Raw genomic sequence first — 27744 nt, 5'->3', positions numbered from 1 at the left:
GACCACGCTGCCAAGTATGTGACTATTGGTGCTTTGTTTAAAGTAGCATACATTGCATAAACATACATTGCTTAAAAAATGATCATATGAATTTATAATAAGCGTGTATCAACACACACACTCAAACTATTTCCTATCATAATAATTATTCAGTCTAGATCAATATTATAGCCTACATTTATCTGTAAACCCAGTGTGGTCGTGACAGATGGTTCTGCTCATGTACGTATGTTTACTTGTTCAGTGAAGCTGGAGAAGCAAGGTGTAGCCAAACATTATTTTATTATCTTAAAAAGTACACAGTTCCCATAGGGCATCACGTACACTACAACAGTAACACCAGTACTACACATCAAAGGGACTCTCGAATATTATAGACAGTTAAAAATCCCTCTTCTGATTTTTTAAAGTATTTGACTAGGCATGACATAAACATCATTTACAGTATGACAGAGCGTCGCCTTTAGAAACAATGCTATTGTCCAACCTCCCATGTTATACCACTGCCAATGTGCAGGGAAGACATCTGAGTGGTTGTGACAGGATGGCGGGGGCATTAGGACAGGTAGGGGAAAATGATTAATGCAGGGGTGGGGTTTAGGATGGACAGGGTCAATGGGACAGGGTTGATGGGACAGGGCATGTAAGGGGCAGGGTTTAGGACGGACAGGATCCAGGGACAGGGCATGTAAGGGGCAGGGTTTAGGACGGACAGGATCCAGGGGACAGGGCATGTAAGGGGCAGGGTTTAGGACGGACAGGATCGAGGGGGCAGGGCATGTATGGGGCAGGGTTTAGGACGGACAGGATCCAGGGGACAGGGCATGTACGGGGCAGGGTTTAGGACGGACAGGATCCAGGGGACAGGGCATGTACGGGGCAGGGTTTAGGACGGACAGGATCGAGGGGACAGGGCATGTAAGGGGCAGGGTTTAGGACGGACAAGATCGAGGGGACAGGGCATGTAAGGGGCAGGGTTTAGGACGGACAGGATCGAGGGGATAGAGCATGTACGGGGCAGGGTTTAGGACAGACAGGATCGAGGGGGCAGGGCATGTACGGGGCAGGGTTTAGGATGGGCAGCGGCAGTAGGACAGATAATTTAGGGGGGGTGGGGTTTATCACAGACAGTGTAGTGTTGGGGTGGGTTCAGGATACGATCCAAGATGAGTGACAGTCGCCGACATTTCCACAAAGCAGTACGCATCGGTTCGTAGTAGGCCTACTAATCGTTTAGGTTTTAAACTGTGTGTCAAATAAGTGACACACAATGCAATTCAGATTTTTTTCATTCTAGTCTCTTCTTAAGCCCTGCTCCGAAGTGAAGCGCAGCCCTCTGTGGAAAAGAGCTTGGAAATGCAGCAGGACTTGTGTAGTGGCACATCCTCTGTTAGTGGTTCCAATGTAAACTTAATGTAAACACTTCTAAAATAATACAACTTTACAAATATCTCTTTTAGTACCGGCAGCATTGGATAAGGCTCAACAGACTCCAATCCTTATGTAGAGGTAGTACTGAGACAGAATGGACTACATCCGGGTGTGAGCTTTATAGTACAACGAGCCAGAAGATATTCCAAAGCTTTACGTCTCGAGTACACACAGGAGACAGTGCAAGTGACAGCATGAGTATTCAGTACACGCCCTCCACATCAACGCCAGTCTCACTGTGAGCGAGGAGCTGGGACTTATTGCAAGGCTCAGGCCAATTCAATCAGGTGTACCAAAACAGTCCTTTTAGCAGTCTTCTCTGGGAGCTTCACATGTGGTACTTCTTGTACAGATGAATGAAATATGCAAGGTTGTCCAAGTGAGAAAAGATTGGAGACAATGAAGGCAAACTGCTGTGCGATTGAAGCAGGGTTAGGACGGGCTCCTCACTGGGGTCATGGACAGTAGAAATAAAGGTTTAGGCCCTATGTACTGGGACATTCACAGGCTGAGGCTGACCACAGCGTGCTTTTTGCATGTGTAGAGGTAGTTACAGTGTAGGGACGCATGGAGAACTCCTCACACATACACCGCCCAGTGCCTTCTGTCTCCCACATGTCAACTGCCACATTTCACATTTCACTTCCCAAATCTGAACAGGAAAGGCCAGTGCACTCACCCTGGGCAGGGCTTTTGGGCTGCTGTTCAATCACAGGATTATCATTTGGTTTGATCTAAACTGTTCTTTACTTGGTGTTACTGTGTCAAATTACAACTGCAGGTTAAGTACTGCTGTTCTCCAATTTGGGACATAGGTTATGCCCACAATTCCATGTTAATGTAGCTAACTGGTATTTGCCTGGAATCCAGAATCTAGCCTTTAATACAAAGACATGAGTCTGGTCACCGGTGAATCTCCCTTTTTTCAGATGGGCGTGATCAATAGATGCACATAGAGGGACACAGTCTGTCAAAACAAATATGAAAGCAAATATAGCTGCTTATGAGGGGTTTTTTTATACATCAGAGGGGACTGAAAAAAAATGTGAATTTCTGCAGAATCAACAAGTGAAGCAGTAAACTCTGTTAATCTGAGGTGAAGGAAATATCTTTATTTCTAAATGATAGGCAATCACTAAGCTCCTTCATTTCACTGAGAAAAACAAATCTTATTGGATAACTGTATTTGGTCAGGATCAAGACGCAGCGGAGGGCATCGAGACCAGACTGATATCCCTCTGTAATAAACAATACAGACAGATACTCTAGATTTGTTGGACAAGAGTGGTGCTGTTCTGATTGGATAACATTACTTGAGGATTGATGAAACAAAATATATTTACTCCCTAGCCTAGCCACTGCTCTGTATGCCACCTGTTTCTCAGTGTGGAGCCCTGACCACAGACTGGACAAATGCAGTGTGATGCCAGCTACACATCGAGCTCAACAGCCCAGAAAGAAAATGAAAGCCCTTTTTGCCCACTTACTACGTTTTAATGTGTATAAATAAAGTCCGATAATAGGAAGCTCAATGCATGGCCTTCAACATGACACAAACATCTGCTGATAACTGCTGTAGTGACACAGCAGTGGTTCGGTAGGTAGTCTAGTGAGTGAAGTGAACCCAGCCCAGAAGTGAAACAGCTGAAAGGGAAAGACAGTTGACCTGAGACTATAGCATGACCCTCACAGACTTGGAGAACACGACGCACTGTGCACAGAGGTGAGTGTGGCCTCAGCCCAGCGCGTGTGTGGGCCGCTGGGGTGAGGGGCCACGTGGCAGCTCTGTGGTGCTCTGGAGCTCCAACAGTCCTGGCTGCGATGGGCTCAGACGCTGGTGATGGAGGCCATGCAGGCACTGGGCTTCTGGAGCTTGTCAGCCTGGGTTCCTGCAGCCTCGGAGATGGCACGGAAGGAGAAGGGGGCCCCCGCTGTTGTGAGACCCAGGTGCCCCGGGCTCAGGGCCAGGTTGTGTCTGCGATTACTCTCTACGATGGAAGAAGTGTTCGACGCCAGGCTCTCCCGTGTTCTGTTAAAGAGGAGATGTCAATCATTGGAAGGTGTACATTCTGGGACATTTCACTGTTGCCGCTAACCGCCTGGCACATAGAGCAGTTTTTGAAAATTTAGTTCTTTGAGCTCAATTTTTAACATCATATGGGATTTTAATCTACTAAGAAGTTCAGGATGTGCAGTTCAAAAGACAGAAGTCAGAACCTTATTTAAAATTAGCTATTAGCTATTAGAGAATAGTTATTAATGAATAGCTATTAGCTATGGCCCTTTGAGATGCTTACAGACTTTTTTCTAATTGGTTTTTACACCAAATGTGGCAGGAGACCTTCCAGAGGAAATGCTTCTAGGGAATGGCCCATCTCAACACAAACCAGATCAACAGAGAAGAATAAAGCTGGAGTTAAACGAGCTCACTGTGATAGCTAGACTGCAGGATCGATCAATAGATCTATCTATCCCTCTATCTTGAATACAATATTCTGATATGACTCATTTACATCCAGCAAATCTAACACCAAGCCCAGAATCTCACCTGCTTGCTTAAATGACACTTCAATCAAAACAACCACAGAAATGTACCCATTCCAGGTGTGCTAGCCTTTTTTAAGTAAGCAGTCATGATTTCATCAGACTGTTGTTTGTATAAGAGTTCTAAAAAATATAATCTATAACAACAATATCTGATCATTCTACACATTTACTCTCCTGTACAACTGTACCTGTAAAATGTACTTAACACACAAACTTGTCTATCCTCACTCCAAACATCTGCTTCTTTGACTCTGCTCCTCTGACTCTGCTCCTCTGACTCTGCTCCTCTGACTCTGCTCCTCTGACTCTGCCCCTCGCACTCCTCTGACTCTGCTCCTCTGACTCTGCTCCTCTGACTCTGCTCCTCTGACTCTGCTCCTCTGACTCTGCTCCTGCTTGCCCGTCTGACTCGGCTCGCATCTGAGTTGGCCCCTAAGACTTGATCACAAACTTCTTCAAACCTTTGCACATGGCCTGTAGAAGAGAGGTGAGCATTCCAATGGCTTGATTACATTTCTATGTTCTAGTTCCCATTAACTGCTAACATATAACATATTTAGATCACCATGTTACCTTTTACTCTTTTGCAAATCCTATACTTGCCACTCCCCCTTCAGAGCATTATTCACATGACAATCTGCGTGCATCCCACTAATGAACCTAGTGCACATCACATTGGTTTGAGAAGTTGTAGTATGTTTTGTCGCAGGCTTTTGTAGATTTATGGAAAATTGGTGGGTGAGGTAGGCTAGTCGGCAGGGCACAGGGGAGATCCGCACTGCTAACAATAAGGAGGGTTCGAACAAAGCCTGGGACAGACCACTAGGTTACTCAAACATGCATGAATGACAAAAAACCTCTTCAGGCATGTTTTTGGATAAGGGAATGTTAGAACATGTTAGAAAGCTCCAAAAAATTTAATTTGCATAATACCACCTTTAAGTATTCAGCGCCTTGCTATAATATTTAATTTTTGAAAAAGTAACACTAGCATGTCCTATGATTTTGTTAAACTAGAAAAAGTTAACATGCACTGTAAAACTCAACACAATATCTAGCTCACCATATGATGATGATCAAAGGGAAGAGGGAAAATGTTAAAGTATAAATAATAATTTGTCTGAAAGCACACATTCTTACCGCGGAGAGTTGAATCCACTGTCCACAGTCACTGAGCTGGAGTCCATGCTGTCCAGTCTGGCGGAGTGCGCTGACTGCTGGTTAGGACTGGGTTCTTGGAGGTTATCTTTAGCACCAGGGAAGGTGAGAGTTCTTTCAAATCTCCTTTGAAGGTCTCGCTCCTTCTCTCGGTCCAGAAGCCACTGCATGGTCCCTGTTCCTCCCACCTTGCCCACACCTCCCTCCCCAGCCTTCTCTGCTGCTCCGCGACCTTTAGCTCCACTCTCATCCAGCTCATCATCATCTGACACATTATAGTAGTCAAAAGATGCCTCTGCTGCACTGGGTGTGCTGTCAGGCCCCTGTGGGGGGGCCGAGGTGGTAGCAACCAGGGGCTTCGGGGTGTCGTACGCCTCCTGTGAGTCCAAAGCATCACATGAAGATGACATAGTGGTGGAGGCCAGGGTTGCAGGTTTCCTCAAAGAGCTATACCCAGGCAGAGGCAGACTGGGAGGGGGTTTAAAAAGAGTGTCTTTACTAAAGATATCTTTACGTTTGTCTTGACCAGAAGAGGCACTGTGGGGGAGTCTCCCATTTGTAAGCGGGGACTCAGAAACTGACAGAGGTATAGGAGGCAAGCTGCCACCTTTAGGTCCAACCTTTGTCAAATCCTCTTTCATTTCTGATGGGTGTGGTGTCTGTCTTTCCACCTGTCTGTCAGTAGTGCCAATTTTCAAGCCGTCATGGCTGCTTTTGCCTAGAGTTCCCAGAGGGTTGAGTGATGTGACAGCGTCAGAGGAGCCAGAACACTGGAAGTAGTCATCGGGGGCTACTGAGGTAGCCAGAGTTTTGGGTGAGTAAGCCGGTAGACTGTCCCTGCTCTTACTCTTCTCCAAGCTTCGGGCTATATCCATCCCCAAACCATCAGCAGAGGGCTTAGCTGAAGGAGGTGTGGTCCGGGAGTAGTGTGAAGAGCCCTGATTGGCTCTTAGTGTCCCATCATCAGTGTAATAGCGACTCCTGTCATCAAAATAATTTGGAGGTCCCATCAGCCCAGCACCAAGGGGCCCTTTGGAGTTGTCCATGGAACGCGAGCGCTCCTTGGCCTTGTCACTGCGTTCATGCCTTGACTTCCTCTCCTGGGTGTGGGAGTGCGAGCGGTGGACTTTGGAGGGTTGTGCGGACGGGCCATGGCTAGGCTCAGGAAAAGGCATTTCTGTTCTTCTTTTGGCCAGCTCTCCAGACACATCCCATTCAGGTGTGACGGGCATATGAGAGGCCTCAAGGATATTGGGGTTACTGTGGGCTAGATGGAGCCGAGCCCGCTGGCGTTCCATGGCTAGGGCGTGCTCTCGTGGTGAACGAGCTAACGATGAAGAGTAAGCCCGGTAGTCCCTGTCAGCCAGCTCTAAGTGAGAGCCATCGCTGGGCTCACCTCGTGACCCCCTGGTCTTACTGTGGGACCGACTGGCTTTGGTTTGAGCTTGTTTTCGGTGCCGGCCGCCACTGCGGCGACTCCGTGAGCTGTGATTGGCCGAAGACACTTTACTCCTTTGAGCGCGCTCCTCTTCTAGCCTCTTCATGACAGCTGTGTGGCGAGCCAGGTTCTCCACAGTGAGGTCAGGGTTGATTCGACGGATGATTTCCATCTCTACGTGGCGGGGCAGCTGGCTGGGCACCTCCTCATCCCGCAGGGGCCATTCTTCTGGAGGGAACTGTGCTGAGAATGTAGCCAGCTGCTTTGTTTTATCCTTCTTAAAGCTCAGACGGAATAACTTCAATCCAAACTTTCGACTTCCCATGTTTCCCCCAGTCCCCGATTTATCAGTGTCCCCCAGCGTAGCGCTGCCCGTGCCCCCTCCGCTCGCAGCCCGGTGTTTAGTCAGCGTGTCGGTCTTGAAGGGGAAGCTCAGGGTGGCCCTGCTCTTATCGGGGGCACCTAGCTGCTGTGGAGGGGTCTGTGGGGAGTGAGGGGAGTGTGGAGAGGGGTAGTCGCGGTGCTCTTTTGGGGAGCGGCGCTGCAGAGTTGTGTGGTGACTGGGAGGGTCGTCTGCTCTATAGTTGTAGAAGGGGTCAGTGTGGTTTTGTCCAGATTTGGTGTGCGTGCGTTCTCTGACACCCCCTGCTGTTGAGGGGGTGATGGTGCCGGACAGTGGAGAGGTGCACTGGGTCTGCTGGTGCTGCTGCGCCTGGTGTCGCTCGGAGCGCTCGTCCAGGTGGTACCACTTGGAGCTGGTCCGGATCAGACTGGGAGTGATAAAGTAGGTCTGAGGCGTCACAATGAAATATCCATCCGGAGTCGGGTAGATCTTCCGGTCACGGACAAGCATGCTCAGCGTGTGATGCAGCACCTCCTCGGTGGGAGTGGGAACCCCTGGGAAAAGTGAAAGGGAAACAGAAGTGGTTTAGGCATAGTACAAACATTAAGTGATAGACCGTGCTCTAATCTAATACACGTTTCCACAAGACACGGTCAGATTTTTTTGGCCTCATAATGTTTCAAATTAAAATTTATTTGTTTGGAGGATAAGCCCCATGAGATGTCTCGCCATTGTGTTTTCGAGGGGGTTTAATTTATTTTATTATTATTTTTGCTCTCAATGCTTTTTGGAATTATAGCTTCTTAAGAGTGACAACAATAAAATAAATCAGCAAAGTTAACAATTTTTTGTCCAAAGCAAATGTATCTTATCCCCATTAGCAGCACATCGAAACAGCTTTAAAAAAAAAAATTTATAAAATGGCCACCATTTGTTTTATATTGTGTATAGAGTAACACAGGAAAAAAATATATATATATAGTATTTAGTTTTTTGGCCAAATCCAGAGGTGATAGGGAGTTTGCTGATTGTAGGTTTGATGTGAGGTGCTCCTCTTCAAGAGTGGCTCTTAAGTATTACTGCCAGTTACATCATTGATGCCTCTTAGTGTGAGCGAGTGATGCAAGCACATGCACACAGACTGGGGCTGAGGGCCGTGCACATGCACACAGACTGAGGCTGAGGGCCGTGCACATGCACACAGACTGAGGCTGAGGGCCGTGCACATGCACACAGACTGAGGCTGAGGGCCGTGCACATGCACACAGACTGAGGCTGAGGGCCGTGCACATGCACACAGACTGAGGGCCACGCACATGCACACAGACTGAGGGCCATGCACATGCACACAGACTCAGGGCCACACACATGCAGACACACTAAGGCTGAGGGTCACTTTTTACATTGTAGATACATGTGGAAGACGTCAAATATATGAAGAAAGAAGAATTGAGGTATTTGGCAAGAAAAAAGTGAAAAGCCTGTTATTTTAGATTCTGATTTTTCAAAGTAGCCACCGTCTACTTTGTCGACAGCGCTGCAAACCCTGGGCCTTCTCTTAATTATCTTTTTGATGAAGTCTCCTGAACTGGTTTTCACTTAGCAGCTGTTACACAACAGATTCAAAAAATGCCAAGAATTTGTGATCAAAAGCAAAGGGTGGCTATCTGGAGTTTATTTTAGTCATTCTACCTATGTTCATTCAGTTTTGATAAATAGTGATAAAAAGAAAGAAAATACTAAAATTTGTCCAAAAAGTATCTCCACACTTTTGACTAGTATATATTACTATTGTATGACTATTGTCTAGGCCTGTCACAATAACACATTTTGAAGTATGATATACTGCAATAAATGGTAATAGTGAAACTACTTTGGCTTTCACACAAAGCAGGATAATCCTAGTAAATACATTATTACATACATACATGCATATATATATATATATATATATATATATATATATATATATATATATATATATATATATATATATATATATATATATACACACACACACACATACATATATATACACATATATACACACACACACACACACACATATATATACACATATACACATATACATATTATATATATATATATATATATATATATATATATATATATATATATATATATATATATATATATATATGTATGGGCCGATATTTCACGTGGGCATGTCATACGTCGTTAAAAATCTTGGACTCTCTACATTCTGTTCATTTAATCCAATTTACAGACAGACAATTGTCCTAATATGTGGCTCCACATCAGTATTTATCTGCGGAGTCATTTGTGTGTGTGTGTGTCCATACTGTCCCTGAACACACCACAGAGTCGCGTCACTCACGTGTGTTTGTTTACACGCGCAGACATAGATCCAAACACTGAGATTATATTCTTTTTATGGACAATCGGTTTGAGTCTGGATTAAAAGAACATTTATTAGTGCAGACTTGTGATGTGAGGAGGAGCCTGTATGAGCGGTGAGTGTTGGAAATATGTTGACTCTGAAGCTAGTTTTGGTCATTTGTTATGGGTTAGCTGCTGTAGCTCCCGCACATAAACAGGCTGTTTTCTATTGACCTATTGTAAAGTGATTATATTGGCCGTATATTTGTTACTGGACCTGCATTGATATGTAAAGGAGCTGTGAATAGACGTGTGAATTATGACATTTGCGCATATAATTAATTAACGCGGTGCGCACGTATTTACAGCTAAAGGTTAATAGCGCTAGTTTCTTCACTAGTTATGTGTCGGTCGCGAACGAAACGGCTCTTAGAGCCGGCTCTTTGAAGCGAACGACGGGAGCCTGATCCTTATTAGAAGCCGTGTTTTCTCTTTCTCTCACTTTTTTTCTCTTCACGCCGCATGCAGATTCGTGGTAGTTTAACAACAGCATCGGCTGAAAACGAAACTTTGAGAAATTTGCGTGTACATAGGATCAAAACAAAACAAAACAAAAACAAACAAAAAAACAAGCATATTTGGCTGTAGTTTAGCATAAAATAAATAAACCAGGACTAATCTTGGGCACGAGAAAGAGACCGAGCCCTGACACTCAGTCCTGGTTCAGTTTTGGTTTAGTCCTGTTTTACACATGGTCTAGATCTGTTTTAGTCCTGGTTTAGTCCTTTTTCAGTCCTGGTTTAGACCTGGTTCAGTCCTGATTCAGTCCTGCTTTAGACGTGCTTTAGTCCTGCTTGCAACAAAACAATCTGAAGAGCCGCTTGGGAGCCAAAAGAACCAGCAGCTTTTAGTGAGCCGAGCCAAAAGAGCCGGTTCTCTAAAAAGAACAAGGAATACCCATCACTAGTGTCTACAATGTGATGCAAAAATGCCATTAAGCCAACCTACTGTCTGTAAATATGATGTAAAGAGGCAGAATAACAATAAATGTTGCCTAAATAAACCCAATTTAAAATCCACCAGAGCCAAACCTAAGTTTTTTTTAAACAATTCAACATTTACAGTGAATTTTTACATCACTAAATATATCAGCGATTATATCGGCTATCGGCAGCTCCAACTCCCATTATATTGGTTTCATATCGGCCACAGCAAAATCCATATCGGTCGGGCTCTAATACATATATATATATATATATATATATATATATATATATATATATAGCCTCAAAATCTATTGTCCAAACTTTCATATACTGAACAATAAGTGATATAGTCACTATTGTGACAGGCCTAATTGTATTGTTGTGTGACATTTTGATCATACATTCGTGCCTCATGGACTGTCTCCCACATGAAAAGCACTAGACTTGTTCTTTGTGTCAAATGAGTCTTTCATTGAGAGCTAGTACAGGAAATGCTTTGACCAAAGAGCTTATATGAACATTTTGCACAGTAATGATGTGGAGAAGTAGAAAAGCAATACAATTTTGCAATACATAAATCTGTCCACGAACAGTGCTGTGCACCCTGCAGTCGCAAGATACAATACAAGACATCACATTTCTTATTTAGAACTTGGAAGTGGTTTTCTACCTAATGTAAATAATAGGCCTAGAATTATGTTGTTATGTTGTTGTTGATATGAATAATTATTTTATTCCCTTAATTCTTAATTTTGCTTGTAAGATAAAAGATTGTGATGAAGGACTAATGACATATCAATAATCCAGAGCCTTTTGGTCATTAAAAGGAATGAATTTTAGGTAAAGGGTTACAAATAAGGTTATGGTTAAGGTTATCTAGCATTAACCTTGAATTTTACCTCAATGCAATCAATTATATCGTTGTAATGTGACGTTAAACTATGAGTGCGTACTTACGTTATACAAATGTGTGTGTACAAATATGTTGAATACATTCAGATAAACGCAGGGATACATTTCTTTTATAGGTGGAGCTGTCCATTTGATGCACTGACAGATCATCTGGGTAAGGCATCAAATGGACAGACCACTGGCAGTGTTCTACCTCTAGCAGAGATCTGTATGCTCCCTGTGCCCTGACTAAAGTCTCATCATGCTCTCATGTCATAAATCAACTGATGCATTTGTTCAGCGCTTCATTTGTTTCTATTTTACAACTGTTCCAAGAACAAAACATCAAAGTTTGACTTTTATGAATTGGAAAGTTTTACTATGGAATACACTGGATGGGAGAAAGCAGGGAATACCAGGTACCACAGTGGGGCATCAGTGTCACTATGTAAAACTAATGAAATATTATAATTTTTTTCCCATAGCCAAATAGGAGCCAATATGAGCTCAGCTGTATGGCCATGTTTGTAAAAAAGACAATCAGAACAAACATTGTGAAATTTTATATATCTGATAAAGGGTGGGGCCTTTGGAACAATTGTACAGAAAGCTTCAATGCACCATTCTTTTCCACTTTAAAAAGAAGTTTAAATGTTTAACTCTGGACAGATAGTGTACACGGCTCAGAAAATTAAGGGAATACTTTAAATACACATCAGATCTGTGAACAAAAAATATGTTGGACATCTAAACAAATATGGACAGGGCAATGTCTTACAACAAAAGGATGCCACCTGTTTTAATGGAAATAACATTTTCGGACTACAGAGGGCTTAATTTTATACACCCTGAAAATCAAAGTTAAATAATGATGTGGCAGGCTAGTCCATTTTGGCTAAATTTAATTTCAGCAACTAAAAATGCTTGTCAATATCTTGTGTGGCCCCCACACAGCACAGCATTACAGTTGTCTTTCCAGCCCAGCCTGCTGTTAACATGGACTCCCAGGTACTTGTAGCAGTTCAATATTTCAACGTCATGGCCCTGAATGGTTACAGGCTCCACTGGGATCCTCTTTATATGGAAGGTAATCACCAGTTCCTTGGTCTTGTCAGTGTTCAAGAGCAGAAGATTTCCCTTCATCCTCCAGGTTCTGTCTGCATACTCTTGCCACGAGGCCGGGCATTGCCGTGCATCTGGAGGAACCCTGGACCTGCTGCACCAGCGTAGGGTCTGACAATGGGTTCAAGGATTTGTGGGGCGGACTGGGACCAAAAAACAGCCAACCACAATCACTGACCCACCACCAAACCCTTCATGCTGAACCTTGTTGCAGGCAGCAGAGCATTCTCCTTGCCTTCTCCAGACTCTTTCACGTCTATCAGGGTGAACCTGCTCTCATCTGTGAAAAGCACAGGGCACCAGCCGTGGACTTGCAATGGAGCTCCACGGTGCTGGGCAGTAAGCACAGCGCCCACTACAAGGCCGACTTCAGGATGTGGCTCCCTTAAGCGCCACATTCTGAAGTCTGTTTGTGATTGTTTGGGCAGAGACATTCACACCAGTGTCCTGCTGGAGGTCATTCTGTAGGGTACGGGCAGTGCTCAACCTGTTCCTCCTGCACAAAAAAGCAGATATGGATCCTGCTGGTGGGTTGAGGACCTTCTATGGCCCTGTCCAGTTCTCCTATAGTAACTGCCTGTCTCCTGAAATCTCCTCCATATTCTGGAGATGTTCTTGCAATGGTACATCAGGATGTGCCATCCTGGAGAAGTTGGACAATATGTGGAACTTGTGTAGGGTTAAGGAATGGCCTCATATTCCCAGTGGTGATAATCAAGACAAAGCTGCACTAGTGGAAACTAGCCAAAAATCTTGAAATGACCTCCACGTGCAGAACTAGTCGTGTTTTAGGAGCTGTCTCATTGTTGCGACTTATTGTTCATTTCCATTAAAAGAGGTAGCATTGCCTTGCCCATATTTGTATAGATATCTGACAGATATTTTTCACATTGAGATATGTGTTTTCAAAGTGTTCCTTTAATAGTACTACTTTGCTGTTCTGTTACAGTCTTTTGCTATACTTATGAATATGAATTGGTTTCAAAATTATGCTATGACAGAGTAAGGGCTTGGTCTAACAATCTTAAATTTCAGCCTACATCTTTTCGGTGTTCCTACATGTTAAATATTATTGTCTCTGAAAACATGTCGGAATATACCTGTGACCAAAAGCAGTCAAGCAATCAACCATATCATGCGGCCCTGCTTTCTCACCAGGTAACAGTACAGTCATATTTGTTTTGATGAAGGTGGTCAAACTCCATGCAGATTGCTTCAGCAATAAAAGTTGCTAAAAAAAAATTTTTTCTCAAAAGCTTTCTTCTTGCATAAAAGGTGGGCCCTTTTCCAACGCACTACACACATTCAAACATCTTCTAGGTTGAATTTAATGATGAACTGCAGTACTCTTAACAGTGCAGTACCACCACCTACCAGGTCATTTTAGTCATTTGCTGTATACATACTTTGACAGTCTTAAAATGAACATTTCCATTAAAATCTCCTTAAACAGTCACCAGAAACACTCACTCTTCATAAGGAAAAAAGTGCCTCTGGTGTGGAAGCACAGCCTACAACTTTTGTCAATACTACTTTTATATTTAATCACTCATTTGTCTAATCAAATCTTATGTGGCATCCAGGTTAGCCTTATTTTATATGTGAGGAAAAGCCTATTCACTATACCAGTCTATTAGCATCTCCCTTGTGGTGAAGGGCCCTTATGAGCCCCTCTCCCTCTGTGTTTGAGCATTTCAGACAGGACTCAAAGTGTCAGTCCCTCCGTGGGAATGTGCAGAGGCAAGTGCTATGAGCTAGAGAAGGGAGTGCATGGGAAAGGCCCGAGGAGTGCCAGTGTACCTGGGAAGCATGTCTGGAGGTGTTCAGTCAGGGCTTCCTGAGTCACAGGTTTATGGGCGGAGTTCATAGCCGAGATGGCCAATAACAGTACTTCTCCCAAAGGGATGAACTGTGATTGGCTGATGGGGGACATACTGATTGGTGACACATCACCTGTTAAAGAAAGAAGAGACAAGAAAGAGGTTAAAAATGACAAACTAAATGGTTCCCTCAAACATTAGCACATATTTATAGGCAACTATCCATTGGTGCAATATTCATCATTACTTCTGATTTAAAGGGATAGTTCAGGTTTTTTGACATTAATCTGTATGGCATCACCATCAGCAGAGTGGTGCATCCACACTGACTTTACCTCCGAAAGCGTCCGGTGAGCCGAGATCCTGGCCGGTTTTGGTGCTGAGGAAAGTAGTCCTTGAGGTAAAGTCAGTGTGGATGCACCACACTGCTGACAGGGATGCCATATAGATTCATGTCAAAAAACCTGAACTATCCCTTTAATTAGAATTCTACTAAATGATAAATAAACACAATAACAAAGGCCAATGACAATTCAGCACCATGTAAAATTTAAAAATACAAAGAAACAGCAACATACAGTAAGAAGAACGACATGCCTTCTTTAGCCAGTTTTTGATACTCTAAATAGGCAATATTACAAACAAAAATGTTTCTAGAAAGCTCAGTAAGTTCAGAGAAGAATGGACATAAGCTACAAGGTAAGCATGTTCAAATGTACCTGTCTGGCCAGAAACAGAATAACTCTTGAACCCAGAGTCACCACCGCAGTGGTCCAGCCAGCCCAGGGATCCTTCTTTGAGTCATGAACCACAATAATAACAGACTGCACAAGACACAATGCACATGTGCATAGGCTCATGGAGTTAGCTCAAAGTATTTTCCACAATGATAAGTGTACAGAAAGATCTACAACTCTATAATGCCAAGTTTTAGCAGACCACTACTATATACTAGTCGACAGACATGCATCTCTTTAGCCCTGTGTCATGCGAGCCAGGCCACAGCACACACACACACGGGATAGTAGTGGCTCTCACACTGCAGTGGTAGTAAACAATCAGCCAGTCCCCTTTGTCCACACGCTAAACCACACCCCCTCCTTTTGTCATGCTCTCCCCCCTCTGCTCCTCCATGTCTGCTGCCACTGCTCAATAAGCGCTCTTTAATGTTTAAAGCACTGCCTCACCATATAAAGCACTGCCTCATGACATGCCTGCTCTGGATCTGCTCCCAGCACTCCAACACTGCACTACTTGGCAGTACGTTGTGTTTTTTGTGGTGACTAATAGTGAAACGTTGTGCTGCTATAGCTAACTAGCAACAGCTAACAAGCTAAGGGTCCCTTATAGTAGCAGAGATGCAGAAGAACAGCTGTGCTCTGTACCTTAGCGGACAGTTTCCTCTGTTCTAGACAAAAATGGGGTCCGGTTATGATCCGGTCGTAATCCTGTTGAGTACTGCTTTGGGTCCAGTTCTCTCGCTGTCCTTTCTCTCCTCAGCGTTCCTCCTCCCTCTCACACTCAGGCGTCGTCCTCCTCCGTTCTTACACACACACACAAATGAGGATCCAACCAAGGCCTTCCCACAATCCCTTGCAGCACACAAAGACAAGGGGGTGTGACCAATCACAGGCTTTGGACTTCCCGTCTCTTCTGTGTCTCCTCCCTCCTGGAGTAATGGCCACAGTTCCTTGTGGCAAACTGCCAAAGGGGTTGCCATGACGATGTGGTTCTCATGTATGATCCTGTATGTTTCCCTCTGTGCCGCTCACTGTTTCTCTGTTTCTCCATGTGCCTCTGTGTCCTCCTCTTCTCTCTCTCTCTCTCTCTCTCTCTCTCCCTCTCTCTTTCTCTCTCCCTCTCTCTTTCTCTCTCCCTCTCTCTCTCTCCCTCTCTCTTTCTCTCTCCCTCTCCCTGAGCCTGTTTCTCTGAGTCTGTCTCTCTCTCTGAGCCTGTCTCTCTGAGTCTGTCTCTCTGAGCCTGTCTCCCCCTCTGAGCTCGTCTCTCTGAGCCCGTCTCTGTGAGCCCGTCTCTGTGAGCCCGTCTCTCTGAGCCCGTCTCTCTGAGCCCGTCTCTCTGAGCTCGTCTCTCTGAGCCCGTCTCTCTGAGCCCGTCTCTGAGCTCTCTCTGAGCCCGTCTCTGTCTCTGTGAGCCCGTCTCTCTGAGCTCGTCTCTCTGAGCTCGTCTCTCTGAGCCCGTCTCTGTGAGCCCGTCTCTGTGAGCCGTCTCTCTGAGCCCGTCTCTCTGAGCTCGTCTCTCTGAGCCCGTCTCTCTGAGCCCGTCTCTGTGAGCCCGTCTCTCTGAGCTCGTCTCTCTGAGCTCGTCTCTCTGAGCCCGTCTCTGTGAGCCCGTCTCTGTGAGCTCTCGAGCGTCTCTCTGTCTCTCTGAGCCCGTCTCTCTGAGCCCGTCTCTGTGAGCCCGTCTCTCTGAGCTCGTCTCTCTGAGCTCGTCTCTCTGAGCCCGTCTCTCTGAGCCCGTCTCTCTGAGCCCGTCTCTCTGAGCTCGTCTCTGTGAGCCCGTCTGTGGTGTGTTGAGTTGGAGACAGGCTGTGTTAGTGAATGGCTGTGCCGCAGTACTACAGCTGGTTCTGCTGTGACCCACTTTAAAGTGCACAGAGAATGTAGGACACGCCGGTACACGGGCTCACATGCACAAGCACTACAGCATCTAGGTACTCCAACAAAGTACTGAAGTACAAACTACAAAGATACTTCAACAGACGTCCTAAAGTACAAATTACAGAAGTACGACAACAGAAGTACTGAAGTACAAACTACAGAGGTACTACAACAGAAGTACTGAAATAAAAACTACAGAGGTACTACAACAGAAGTACTGAAGTACAAACTACAGAGGTACTACAACAGAAGTACTGAAGTACAAACTACAAAGGTACTATAACAGACATACTAAAGTACAAATTACACAGGTACTCCAATGAAGTACTGAAATACAAACTATAGAGGTACTACAACAGAAGTACTGAAATACAAACTACAGAAGTACTACAACAGAAGTACTGAAGTACAAACTACAGAGGTACTACAGCAGAAGTAATGAAGCACAAACTACGGAAGTACCACAACAGAAGTACTGAAGTACAAACTACAGAAGTACAAGAACAGAAGTACTGAAGTACAAACTACAGAGGTACTACAACAGAAGTACTGAAGCACAAACTACAGAAGTACTACAATAGTACTTAAGTACAAACTACAAATGTACTACAACAGAAGTACTCAATTACAAACTACAGAGGTACTACAACAGAAGTACTGAAGTACAAACTACACAGGTAATATAAAAGACATACTAAAGTAAAAACTACAGAGGTACTCCAATGAAGTACTGAAATAAAAACTACAGAAGTACTACAACAGAAGTACTGAAGTACAAACTACAGAGGTACTACAGCAGAAGTAATGAAGCACAAACTACAGAAGTACTACAACAGAAGTACTGAAGTACAAACTACAGAGGTACTACAACAGAAGTACTGAAGTACAAACTACAGAAGTACCACAACAGAAATACTGAAGTACAAACTACAGAGGTACTACAACAGAAGTACTCAATTATAAACTACAGAGGTACTACAACAGAAGTACTGAAATAAAAACTACAGAGGTACTATAACAGAAGTACTGAAGCACAAACTACAGAAGTACTACAACAGAAGTACTGAAGTACAAACTACAGAGGTACTACAACAGAAGTACTGAAATTAAAAACTACAGAGGTACTACAACAGAAGTACAGAAGCACAAACTACAGAAGTACTACAATAATACTGAAGTACAAACTACACAGGTAATATAAAAGACATACTAAAGTAAAAACTACAGAGGTACTCCAATGAAGTACTGAAATAAAAACTACAGAAGTACTACAACAGAAGTACTGAAGTACAAACTACAGAGGTACTACAACAGAAGAACTGAAATTAAAAACTACAGAAGTACTACAACAGAAGTACTGAAGTACAAACTACAGAGGTACTACAACAGAAGTACTGAAGTACAAACTACAGAAGTACCACAACAGAAATACTGAAGTACAAACTACAGAGGTACTACAACAGAAGTACTCAATTACAAACTACAGAGGTACTACAACAGAAGTACTGAAATAAAAACTACAGAGGTACTATAACAGAAGTACTGAAGCACAAACTACAGAAGTACTACAACAGAAGTACTGAAGTACAAACTACAGAGGTACTATAACAGAAGTACTGAAGCACAAACTACAGAAGTACTACAACAGAAGTACTGAAGTACAAACTACAGAGGTACTACAACAGAAGTACTGAAATTAAAAACTACAGAGGTACTATAACAGACATACTAAAGTACAAACTACAGAGGTACTCCAATGAAGTACTGAAATAAAAACTACAGAAGTACTACAACAGAAGTAATGAAGCACAAACTACAGAGGTACTACAGCAGAAGTAATGAAGCACAAACTACAGAAGTACCACAACAGAAATACTGAAGTACAAACTACAGAGGTACTACAACAGAAGTACTCAATTACAAACTACAGAGGTACTACAACAGAAGTACTGAAGTACAAACTACAGAAGTACCACAACAGAAATACTGAAGTACAAACTACAGAGGTACTACAACAGAAGTACTCAATTACAAACTACAGAGGTACTACAACAGAAGTACTGAAGTACACACTACAGAGGTACTACAACAGAAATACTGAAGTATAAACTACACAGGTACTACAACAGAAGTACTGAAGTACAAATTACAGAGGTACTACAACAGAAATACTGAAGTACAAACTACAGGGGTACTACAACAGAAGTACTGAAGTACAAACTACAGACGTACCACAACAGAAGTACTGAAATAAAAACTACAGAAGTACTACAACAGAAGTACTGAAATACAAACTACAGAAGTACTACAACAGAAGTACTGAAGTACAAACTACAGAAGTACAAGAACAGAAGTACTGAAGTACAAACTACACAGGTACTATAACAGACATACTAAAGTACAAACTACAGAGGTACTCCAATGAAGTACTGAAATAAAAACTACAGAAGTACTACAACAGAAGTACTGAAGTACAAATTACAGAGGTACTACAACAGAAATACTGAAGTACAAACTACAGAGGTACTACAACAGAAGTACTGAAGCACAAACTACAGAAGTACCACAACAGAAGTACTGAAGTACAAACTACAGAGGTACTACAACAGAAGTACTGAAGTACAAACTACAGAAGTACAAGAACAGAAGTACTGAAGTACAAACTACAAAGGTACTACAACAAACTTGCTGAAGTACAAACTACAGAGGTACTACAACAGAAGTACTGAAGCACAAACTACAGAAGTACTACAATAGTACTTAAGTACAAACTACAGAGGTACTACAACAGAAGCACTGAAATAAAAACTACAGAGGCACTATAACAGAAGTACTGAAGCACAAACTACAGAAGTACTACAACAGAAGTACTGAAGTACAAACTACAGAAGTACCACAACAGAAGTACTGAAGTACAAACTACAGAGGTACTCCAATGAAGTACTGAAATAAAAACTACAGAAGTACTACAACAGAAGTACTGAAGTACAAACTACAGAGGTACTACAACAGAAGTACTGAAGTACAAACTACAGACATACCACAACAGAAGTACTGAAATACAAACTACAGAAGTACTACAACAGAAGTACTGAAGTACAAACTACAGAAGTACAAGAACAGAAGTACTGAAGTACAAACTACACAGGTACTATAACAGACATACTAAAGTACAAACTACAGACGTACTCCAATGAAGTACTGAAATAAAATCTACAGAAGTACTACAACAGAAGTACTGAAGTACAAATTACAGAGGTACTACAACAGAAATACTGAAGTACAAACTACAGAGGTACTACAACAGAAGTACTGAAGCACAAACTACAGAAGTACCACAACAGAAGTACTGAAGTACAAACTACAGAGGTACTACAACAGAAGTACTGAAGTACAAACTACAGAAGTACAAGAACAGAAGTACTGAAGTACAAACTACAAAGGTACTACAACTTGCTGAAGTACAAACTACAGAGGTACTACAACAGAAGTACTGAAGCACAAACTACAGAAGTACTACAATAGTACTTAAGTATAAACTACAGAGGTACTACAACAGAAGCACTGAAATAAAAACTACAGAGGCACTATAACAGAAGTACTGAAGCACAAACTACAGAAGTACTACAACAGAAGTACTGAAGTACAAACTACAGAAGTACCACAACAGAAGTACGGAAGTACAAACTACAGAGGTACTACAACAGAAGTACTGGAATAAAAACTATAGAAGTACTACAACAATAGTACTTAAGTACAAACTACAGAAGTACCACAACATAAGTACTGAAATAAAAACTACAGAGGTATTACAACAGAAGTACTGAAGTACAAACTACAGAAGTACCACAACAGAAGTACTGAACTACAAAGTACAGAGGTACTACAACAAACTTACTGAAGTAAAAACTACAGCACTGAGGTCCTATAGCAACAAAATAAATCACAAATATTAGGAATATAGGAACAATATTAAACAATATTTTAAAAAAACAATTTAAAAAAACTATAGATCACAAAAGGCAAACTTTGTAGAGCTTTCTCCCATGTTATAACGTTACTTTATCAAAAACATGCCTGAAGAGGTTTTAGATGTCATCCATGCATGTTTGAATAATATAGCCAAGTATATTATTAACAATTAATACTCAACAGATGATATCCCCTCTTGAAACGGCCAGCACTCTCACCACACACAAAGCTTTTCTGTGCAGAATTTGCATAGTTCATGTTTGGGTGGGTTTCCTCCATGACTCCAAACATGCAGGGTAAAGAGCCTATATAGTGTCATTCCAGGGATACAGCGTTTCATGGCCCCTGGTGCAGGATGATGACCAGCACACAGGCCATGGTCATCTGCATTTGAAAAGCTCTGGGTGAGGTTCTGGGGCTTAGTTTCATAGACGGGGGCGAGGAGGAGGGGCCTGTTCCTATTGTCCTACACAAACGTAACTTCCAACAGCCAACAATGCCACGACATGACCACAAGATCCATGCTTCTGCTACAACTTATACAACTGCAATAGCCACTGGACAAAATGACAAAAAATAGTCTCACATTGATGAATTTCAATTGATTTGGTCTTAGTTAAAAATATAGACTTTGAATCATTGCAAAAAAAAAAGTGATTTTCTTTCTTGCAAAGCGGGGTTACTGTGCAATTGCAATTAGATATCTATACAAACATAATATAAGGTGGTTTACAATTTCTTAAATAATAGCATATGATAACAATGAAAACACTCTGCTCTGACTTTGATTCATAATCATCCAGTTTGTGCAAAAAAAAAATAATATTAATAGTAGTAGTAGTAGTAGTAGTAGTATTTATTTTTATTTTATTTATTTATTTTTTATATAATCATATGGCCCAGCTCTAACCAAAACTGATTATGGATTGTTTGAAATTACCTAAACTCAATCTCTATTAAAATGTGATCATTACCATTCTAACAGGAACCATGTTCATTCTGACAGCAGTATGCAGTGTTGGGGAGTAACAGATTACATGTACCGTAGTTACGTAATCAGAGTACAAATTTTGAGTAACTGTATTCAGTTACAGTTACTGTTTCAGTGAGTGGTAATTGGATTACAGTTACTTTGTTGAAATAAATGGATTACATGGCGGTATTTTCCTATTTTCACATTTTGGGCTATATCCTTTTTTTTCCTTTTTTTTTTTTAGTAATTCCAATCATTGCTGGACACTAAACCAGGATTAAAACCAAGTCTAAACCAGGACTAAATCAGGATTGATCCAGGACTGAACCCATGTCTAAACCAGGACTAAAACCATGTCTAAACCAGGACTAAACCAGGACTAAAACCAGGTCTAAACCAGGACTAAAACCAAGTCTAAACCAGGACTAAACCAGGTCTAAACCAGGACTAAACCAGGTCTAAAACCAGGTCTAAATTAGATCTAAACCAGGACTAAACAGGATTTAACAGGACAAAACTATTCTCTCAATAATATTTTTAATACGGTTAAGGAAAGTCTGGGCTTTTTATTTTCTTTTAGCAGACAAAACATCTTGTGTTGCAATATCCAAGTCTTTGCTTCTCTACAGCAAATCAATTAATCCAAAGTATTCAGATTACGTTACTCACTTTAAGTAATTTAATGGATTACTGTACAAACTACATTTTGGGGTGTGTAATCTGTAATCTGTAGGGGAATACATTTTAAAAGTCACCTTCCCAACACTGGCAGTATGTAATTACTTGTAGTAGACTTCTGACCACACATTTTTGGTTTTGTTTTAGTCAACAGGTCAGTGAAGTGAAGTTGGAATTTTAGTGTCTAGAAGCCACAATGTCTGTAGTTATTAATATGTTTATTAATATGTACCAATATGCATTTAGATGAAGAAATCTAATTTCAAAGAATGTTATAGGTTCTAAGTCTTAAAATGTCATACAGTGAAAGGGGTAACACATAGAATTAGAGATAACATTTGCTTGCACAAATTATACCAGCTAAACCAGTTTTAATATAATTCTGATATAATTTTAAAAATATTACACTTGAAATCAATGCTTGTTTCTCTTTAATGGAAAAAGTATATACCAGTTTAGAATGAAAATGTATGAAAAATGTCATTTTCAGTCAAATAGAACTTGTCATTTGGTGAAACAAACCTGTGCCTGTTGTAGGTAACATTAAATATTTAACTAAAAAACATCAGAATTTATTTAAACATTTTATTTGCATTATTTAACTAATTATATATGCTACGGTATTAAAGTACTATGTAAAATAATCACACAAATACGGGAAATTAGGTTTGGTATATTAGCAATAGCAATTATTCAAAATGTAATTGGACAGTCAGTATTAAATGTAGTTAGATCAACATTGGGATTTAGTTGAGTTATATATATATATATATATATATATATATATATATATATATATATATATATATATATATATATATATATATATATATATATATATATATATATATATATAGTCAGTTTCAAAAGCCATTTTTTTTGTTCACTGATCCTGAGGTTGGCGGTTCGAATCCCACTCTTGACATAAACATCATTGGTCCGGCGGTCTGATTCACTGACCCACAGGTACGTGGTGCAATTCCAGTTCCCACAGAGGAATGTGGTCATTGTGTCCATGGGCAAGACACTTAACCCACCTTGCCCCCAGTGTCTGCGTACACTGGTGTGTGAGTGTGTGTGAGTGGTTCCTTAGTGTAAAGTGCTTTGTGTGTCTTGATGGTGGAAAAGAGCTGAAAAATTTGACCATTTACCAGATATGAGAGTTAAGGGCAAATTGTGAAAAGAAAAAAAAAAACTTTGTAATGGTCTACTTTTTATTTGTAGATCTCAGTTTGTGGTTTTCATCATTTTAAATAATATAGTTTATTTAAAATGTAATTACATATCAAAGTACATCTTTTTCACTAACTTACATTTTTAAGATGTCCCTGGTGTTAAATGCAGAATTTTTTTTTTTATCAATGTGTTTTTTTTTCAAGGGGCATTAAATGATAAAATATACATTTAAATATACCAGAAAAATGTAATATTTTGCATGTCATTATATTTTCATTTTCTGAAATTGCAAAACATCACTGACCCCAAGATAAAAGTTATATTCATTTAGTTTAGACAAAATCTACAATGCAGTCAGTTAATCAACCACAAAACACTGTTAATCTAATACTAAGAATGTTTGTTTTATGGCACACAGTCCTTGGACATAGAGCTTGTCTATGGTGTTGTAGGGCTTTGCAAATGATAACGGGAGCTCGGTGTCTCCACTTGTCTGTTTTTTCATTTTAATTAGCCAATGCATATATCTGTAATTTAAGTTAGTTTAAGTCCAGTTTTGCTCATTACTTGACTTAACTATGATATTTCTGACTGCACCATGCACAGACAAGAAAAAAAAGGGACAATGCCAAACCACTGTAAATGTACATGTGTATGAAATCATGTCATGGTTGTGTGGCTGTGTTCAGTTTTGTTGAATTTTACCTCCTTAAAGCCATAGTATGATATTTAATATCAAAAAATAGAGGAGGGTCATCTGCTTGCGTCCACAGAAATGTTGTTCCTTTGGCTATAATCCTCCACAGTATGGTAAAACATCTCCATGGAGAATGTTTGGGAGTATGGTTTTAACTTTCTATTTCCATGGAATCATGTGGTTGATTTTCCACCTCCAGATGAATTTAAAGACAGTATATCTTCCTGGATCATCTGGAGGGATAGACCAATGTAGTGGCCAGTCAATATATAGGATTGATATTTGTAGTTTTTGGCCCTAAATCACAAGCAAAGGCTGATCTTTGTTTGGCCCAACCAGCAGCCTAAATATGCATAAAGAATGTATGTCTAAAGCTTTATTGTGTTATAAACACAACCGAAAAGAAAAAAAAAGGAAAAGGTGCTTTATTTTATTCAAATTTTGGCTAAAAGTTTACATACCGTGGTTTTAAATAATAAATATGATAAGACAACAAAGCATGTTCTACTGTTGATACAGTGCATAAGACAAATATAACACAGACAAATATATAATAAAAATAATTCTTCCAGACTAATTCTTGCCTCTGGACTACACCTGGAACACACCTAGAGTGAGATCAAATGTGGCATTAACTACTACAGCCCACAGACCTTGGAGACCACAAACCACATCACAACTAGGACTAAACTGGGACTAAACTCAGAACTAAACCAGAAAAGAATCAACTTAACATCCAGTACTAGTGTACTCATGATGCTAAAATTTCAAACTCAGTTTCGATTAAATCTTTATAGCACTTTCTTTCATATTATCACGTGGTCTTATATGTAATCTGTCAGTGGTCCAGGTAGGTTCCATAGTGGTCTACACTAGTCTATGTGCTCTTATTCTTGTTCTGATACAACTCAACCCTAAAGACATTCAGGAAAGGCTTATTTCTGCTCTGTGAATGAGACTTTATAGTATCAATACTTGCTCAAATAAGTATGAGTTTCTATACTAGTTTTAATATTGATTATGATGATGTTCGATACTTTTGCCAACCCTTTTCAGTACTAAATCAGGACTAAGCCAGGTGTTTGGGGCCTTAGATTCAGACCATGAGAAAAGAAGCTAAAATCTAAAGTACCTACATACCAGATGTTTTGACAGTTTGACTTGTAAATTAAAGATACACTATCTAACTTTTCTGGTGAAGGGTCCGCCCTATCCTCCGTTTCAAGGAGATATTTTTGTTTTGCTAGCATTCTAAGCAAAACACAGTATGGCTGAGACACATTTTTGTTTAAACAATTCAGTTTTTGTCTTGAAGCTAATGCTAAGATAATCTAACTCAAAATAGAATATTAAAAAAATATTTACGAAAAATACAACTAATGAAAGGTTAGTTGTTCTGGTGGCGTGTGGCATTATTTTAACATGAATAATTCCATTTAATGTATGTTAGCATTAGCATAGACAGAAATACCTGCTTTTCAACACACAAGTTTCAGTTTAAACGCAGTCTATCATCCATCTGGAAATGACAATTAGAAGATATTTACATCTGTACTTTACTAGTGGAAGTGGAAATGCTATTGCTTTGCCTGGAATATTGCAGAGTTTGGAATTAAAACTGTCTTCTTGGAGACAAGCAAGTAATGCCACCTCATCACATTATAAGTCTGATCTGTGGAGAGGTGACTCAAACCACACAACAGAATGCATGTTGTTGAAGGTGTTGTTAAGAGAAATAATTATGTCCCTTAATAACTGCAACCACTGGACATTCTAATGCAGGTGAAGCCCTGACAGCTCCTGGGAAACTAGAGGAAATGGACCCTGAATAGTTACTGACCACAAAACATGGGTTAACATGTGGAGTTGGTTAGATGGCTTTCTGTTAACAGACCAAAATCACTGGCCAGCACAGCTCAGGTTAACAAATCCTTAATTGATAGTAGAATGCATCTCAGTTCATTTATTAGCTTAGACTTTTCAAAGGAATAGAAGCTAAATAAGATTTTGATTTTAATTTTTAAATGGCCTGTGTCTCCAGATACGATGTAGACATGGTCATATCAAATGTTGTTACTGCAGCTGCAGCTACACCTACACCAGCTACACATGTGTGCGCCAGAAGCGCTGGAAGAAGAGGCCTTACCCAGGTATTTGATGGTGAATCCCCGCGGGGGGTTGAGGGACCTCCGCATCCAGCCCTCCCTCAGGACCTCCAGGTGGTCCTCCTTCCCCTGGATCAGAAGCACATGCTCGTCTATCCATCCCAGGAAGAAGGTCTCAGAGACGGCCTCGGTGATGCGCTGGTTCCACACGCGCTGCTGCGCGTTCTCCGCTTTGAAATCAGCAAAGATCTCGTAGCCCGTGTGATGTCTGGGCAGCTCCTCGCTCTCAGACACACGGCTGGTCCCCACACCCCCTTCACAGCCGTTTCTGCTCAATACTATAGCCAGGGAGTGCGGGGCTATCTGTAAAAAGGACTCCATCGATACTCGTCCTGCTAGCGCCTCATAGATTCCATTGTCTTCATGTGAAAAACAGATCTTACACCGGGAAAGGCTCCATGGTGCTCGATGCCCCCGACTCTGTGCGCTGATCTGCGGAGATACGTGAAGCTAGCCCGCTAGCTTCAGTTAGCCTCTCCGCGTTTCATCAAAGCCATCTCCAGTGACTCCCGTGTTTCCTTTGGACAAAGCCCGAAACGATACACGGCTAGTCCCGACTCCCGCATTTACCCCGCATGTCCAGTGTGCGCGGGGCAGATAAAACCACAGCTGACACACGCACGGTGCGATAAAGGTCGTTGTTAGATGAAGTACCCTTCGATTAGCTAGCTGCTAACACTATCATAAATGAATTGATCCGATTGAGACGCGCCGAGGTGTCATGCCCGTGCACACGCAGCGATAGGCTGGTACCGTGGCACCTGTTTGTTTGTGACACAATGTGTCCTCGGAGTGGTCCTTGCTCGGCGGCACAGCGGCAGGGCGCATCTGGATGTGCGTGCTCCAGGTGCGGTGATGACAGCAGCACATCTGGCTCTGAGCATCACCACCTCAGCGCCTCCCGACGTAGGCTACGCGCCACTATCACACACCACTGTCACACACCACTATTACACACACCATTATTACACACCACTGTCACACACCACTATTACACACACCACTGTCACACACCACTGTCACACTATTATCACACACCACTATCACACACATCATTATCACACACCATTATCACACACCACTATTACACACACCACTGTCACACACCACTGTCACACACCATTATCACACACCACTGTCACACACCATTATCACACATTATCACACACCACTATTACACACACCACTGTCACACACCACTGTCACACACCATTATCACACACCACTGTCACACACCATTATCACACACCACTATTACACACACCACTATTACACACACCACTATTACACACACCACTGTCACACACCATTATCACACACCACTATCACACACCACTGTCACACACCACTGTCACACACCACTATCAC

At 41.6% G+C, this 27744-nt stretch overlaps 1 protein-coding gene across 2 annotated transcripts; it reads right to left on the bottom strand.

Annotated features, from left to right (window-relative positions):
- Positions 1-262: 262 nt before the first annotated feature.
- Positions 263-27236, bottom strand: LOC110155791 (storkhead-box protein 2-like). Of its 2 annotated transcripts, none has more exons than XM_020919960.2 (4): positions 26358-27236; positions 14078-14230; positions 5119-7471; positions 263-3460 (listed from the first exon to the last, which is right to left on the bottom strand). In XM_020919960.2, the coding sequence occupies exons 1-4, from the start codon at positions 26695-26697 to the stop codon at positions 3259-3261; spliced, it is 3048 nt and encodes a 1015-aa protein (XP_020775619.1). In that variant the 5' UTR covers positions 26698-27236; the 3' UTR covers positions 263-3258. The 2 variants fall into 2 exon arrangements, with proteins under 2 accessions (XP_020775619.1, XP_020775620.1); XM_020919961.2 differs by lacking the exon at positions 26358-27236 and adding an exon at positions 15483-15652.
- Between the last annotated feature and the right edge of the window lie 508 nt (positions 27237-27744).

This window comes from Boleophthalmus pectinirostris, unplaced genomic scaffold (assembly GCF_026225935.1).
Source record: "Boleophthalmus pectinirostris isolate CB_2022bp ecotype Guang Dong unplaced genomic scaffold, ASM2622593v1 HiC_scaffold_23, whole genome shotgun sequence".
Taxonomy (NCBI): domain Eukaryota; kingdom Metazoa; phylum Chordata; class Actinopteri; order Gobiiformes; family Gobiidae; genus Boleophthalmus; species Boleophthalmus pectinirostris.
This window is presented reverse-complemented; position numbering and strand designations above follow the sequence as displayed.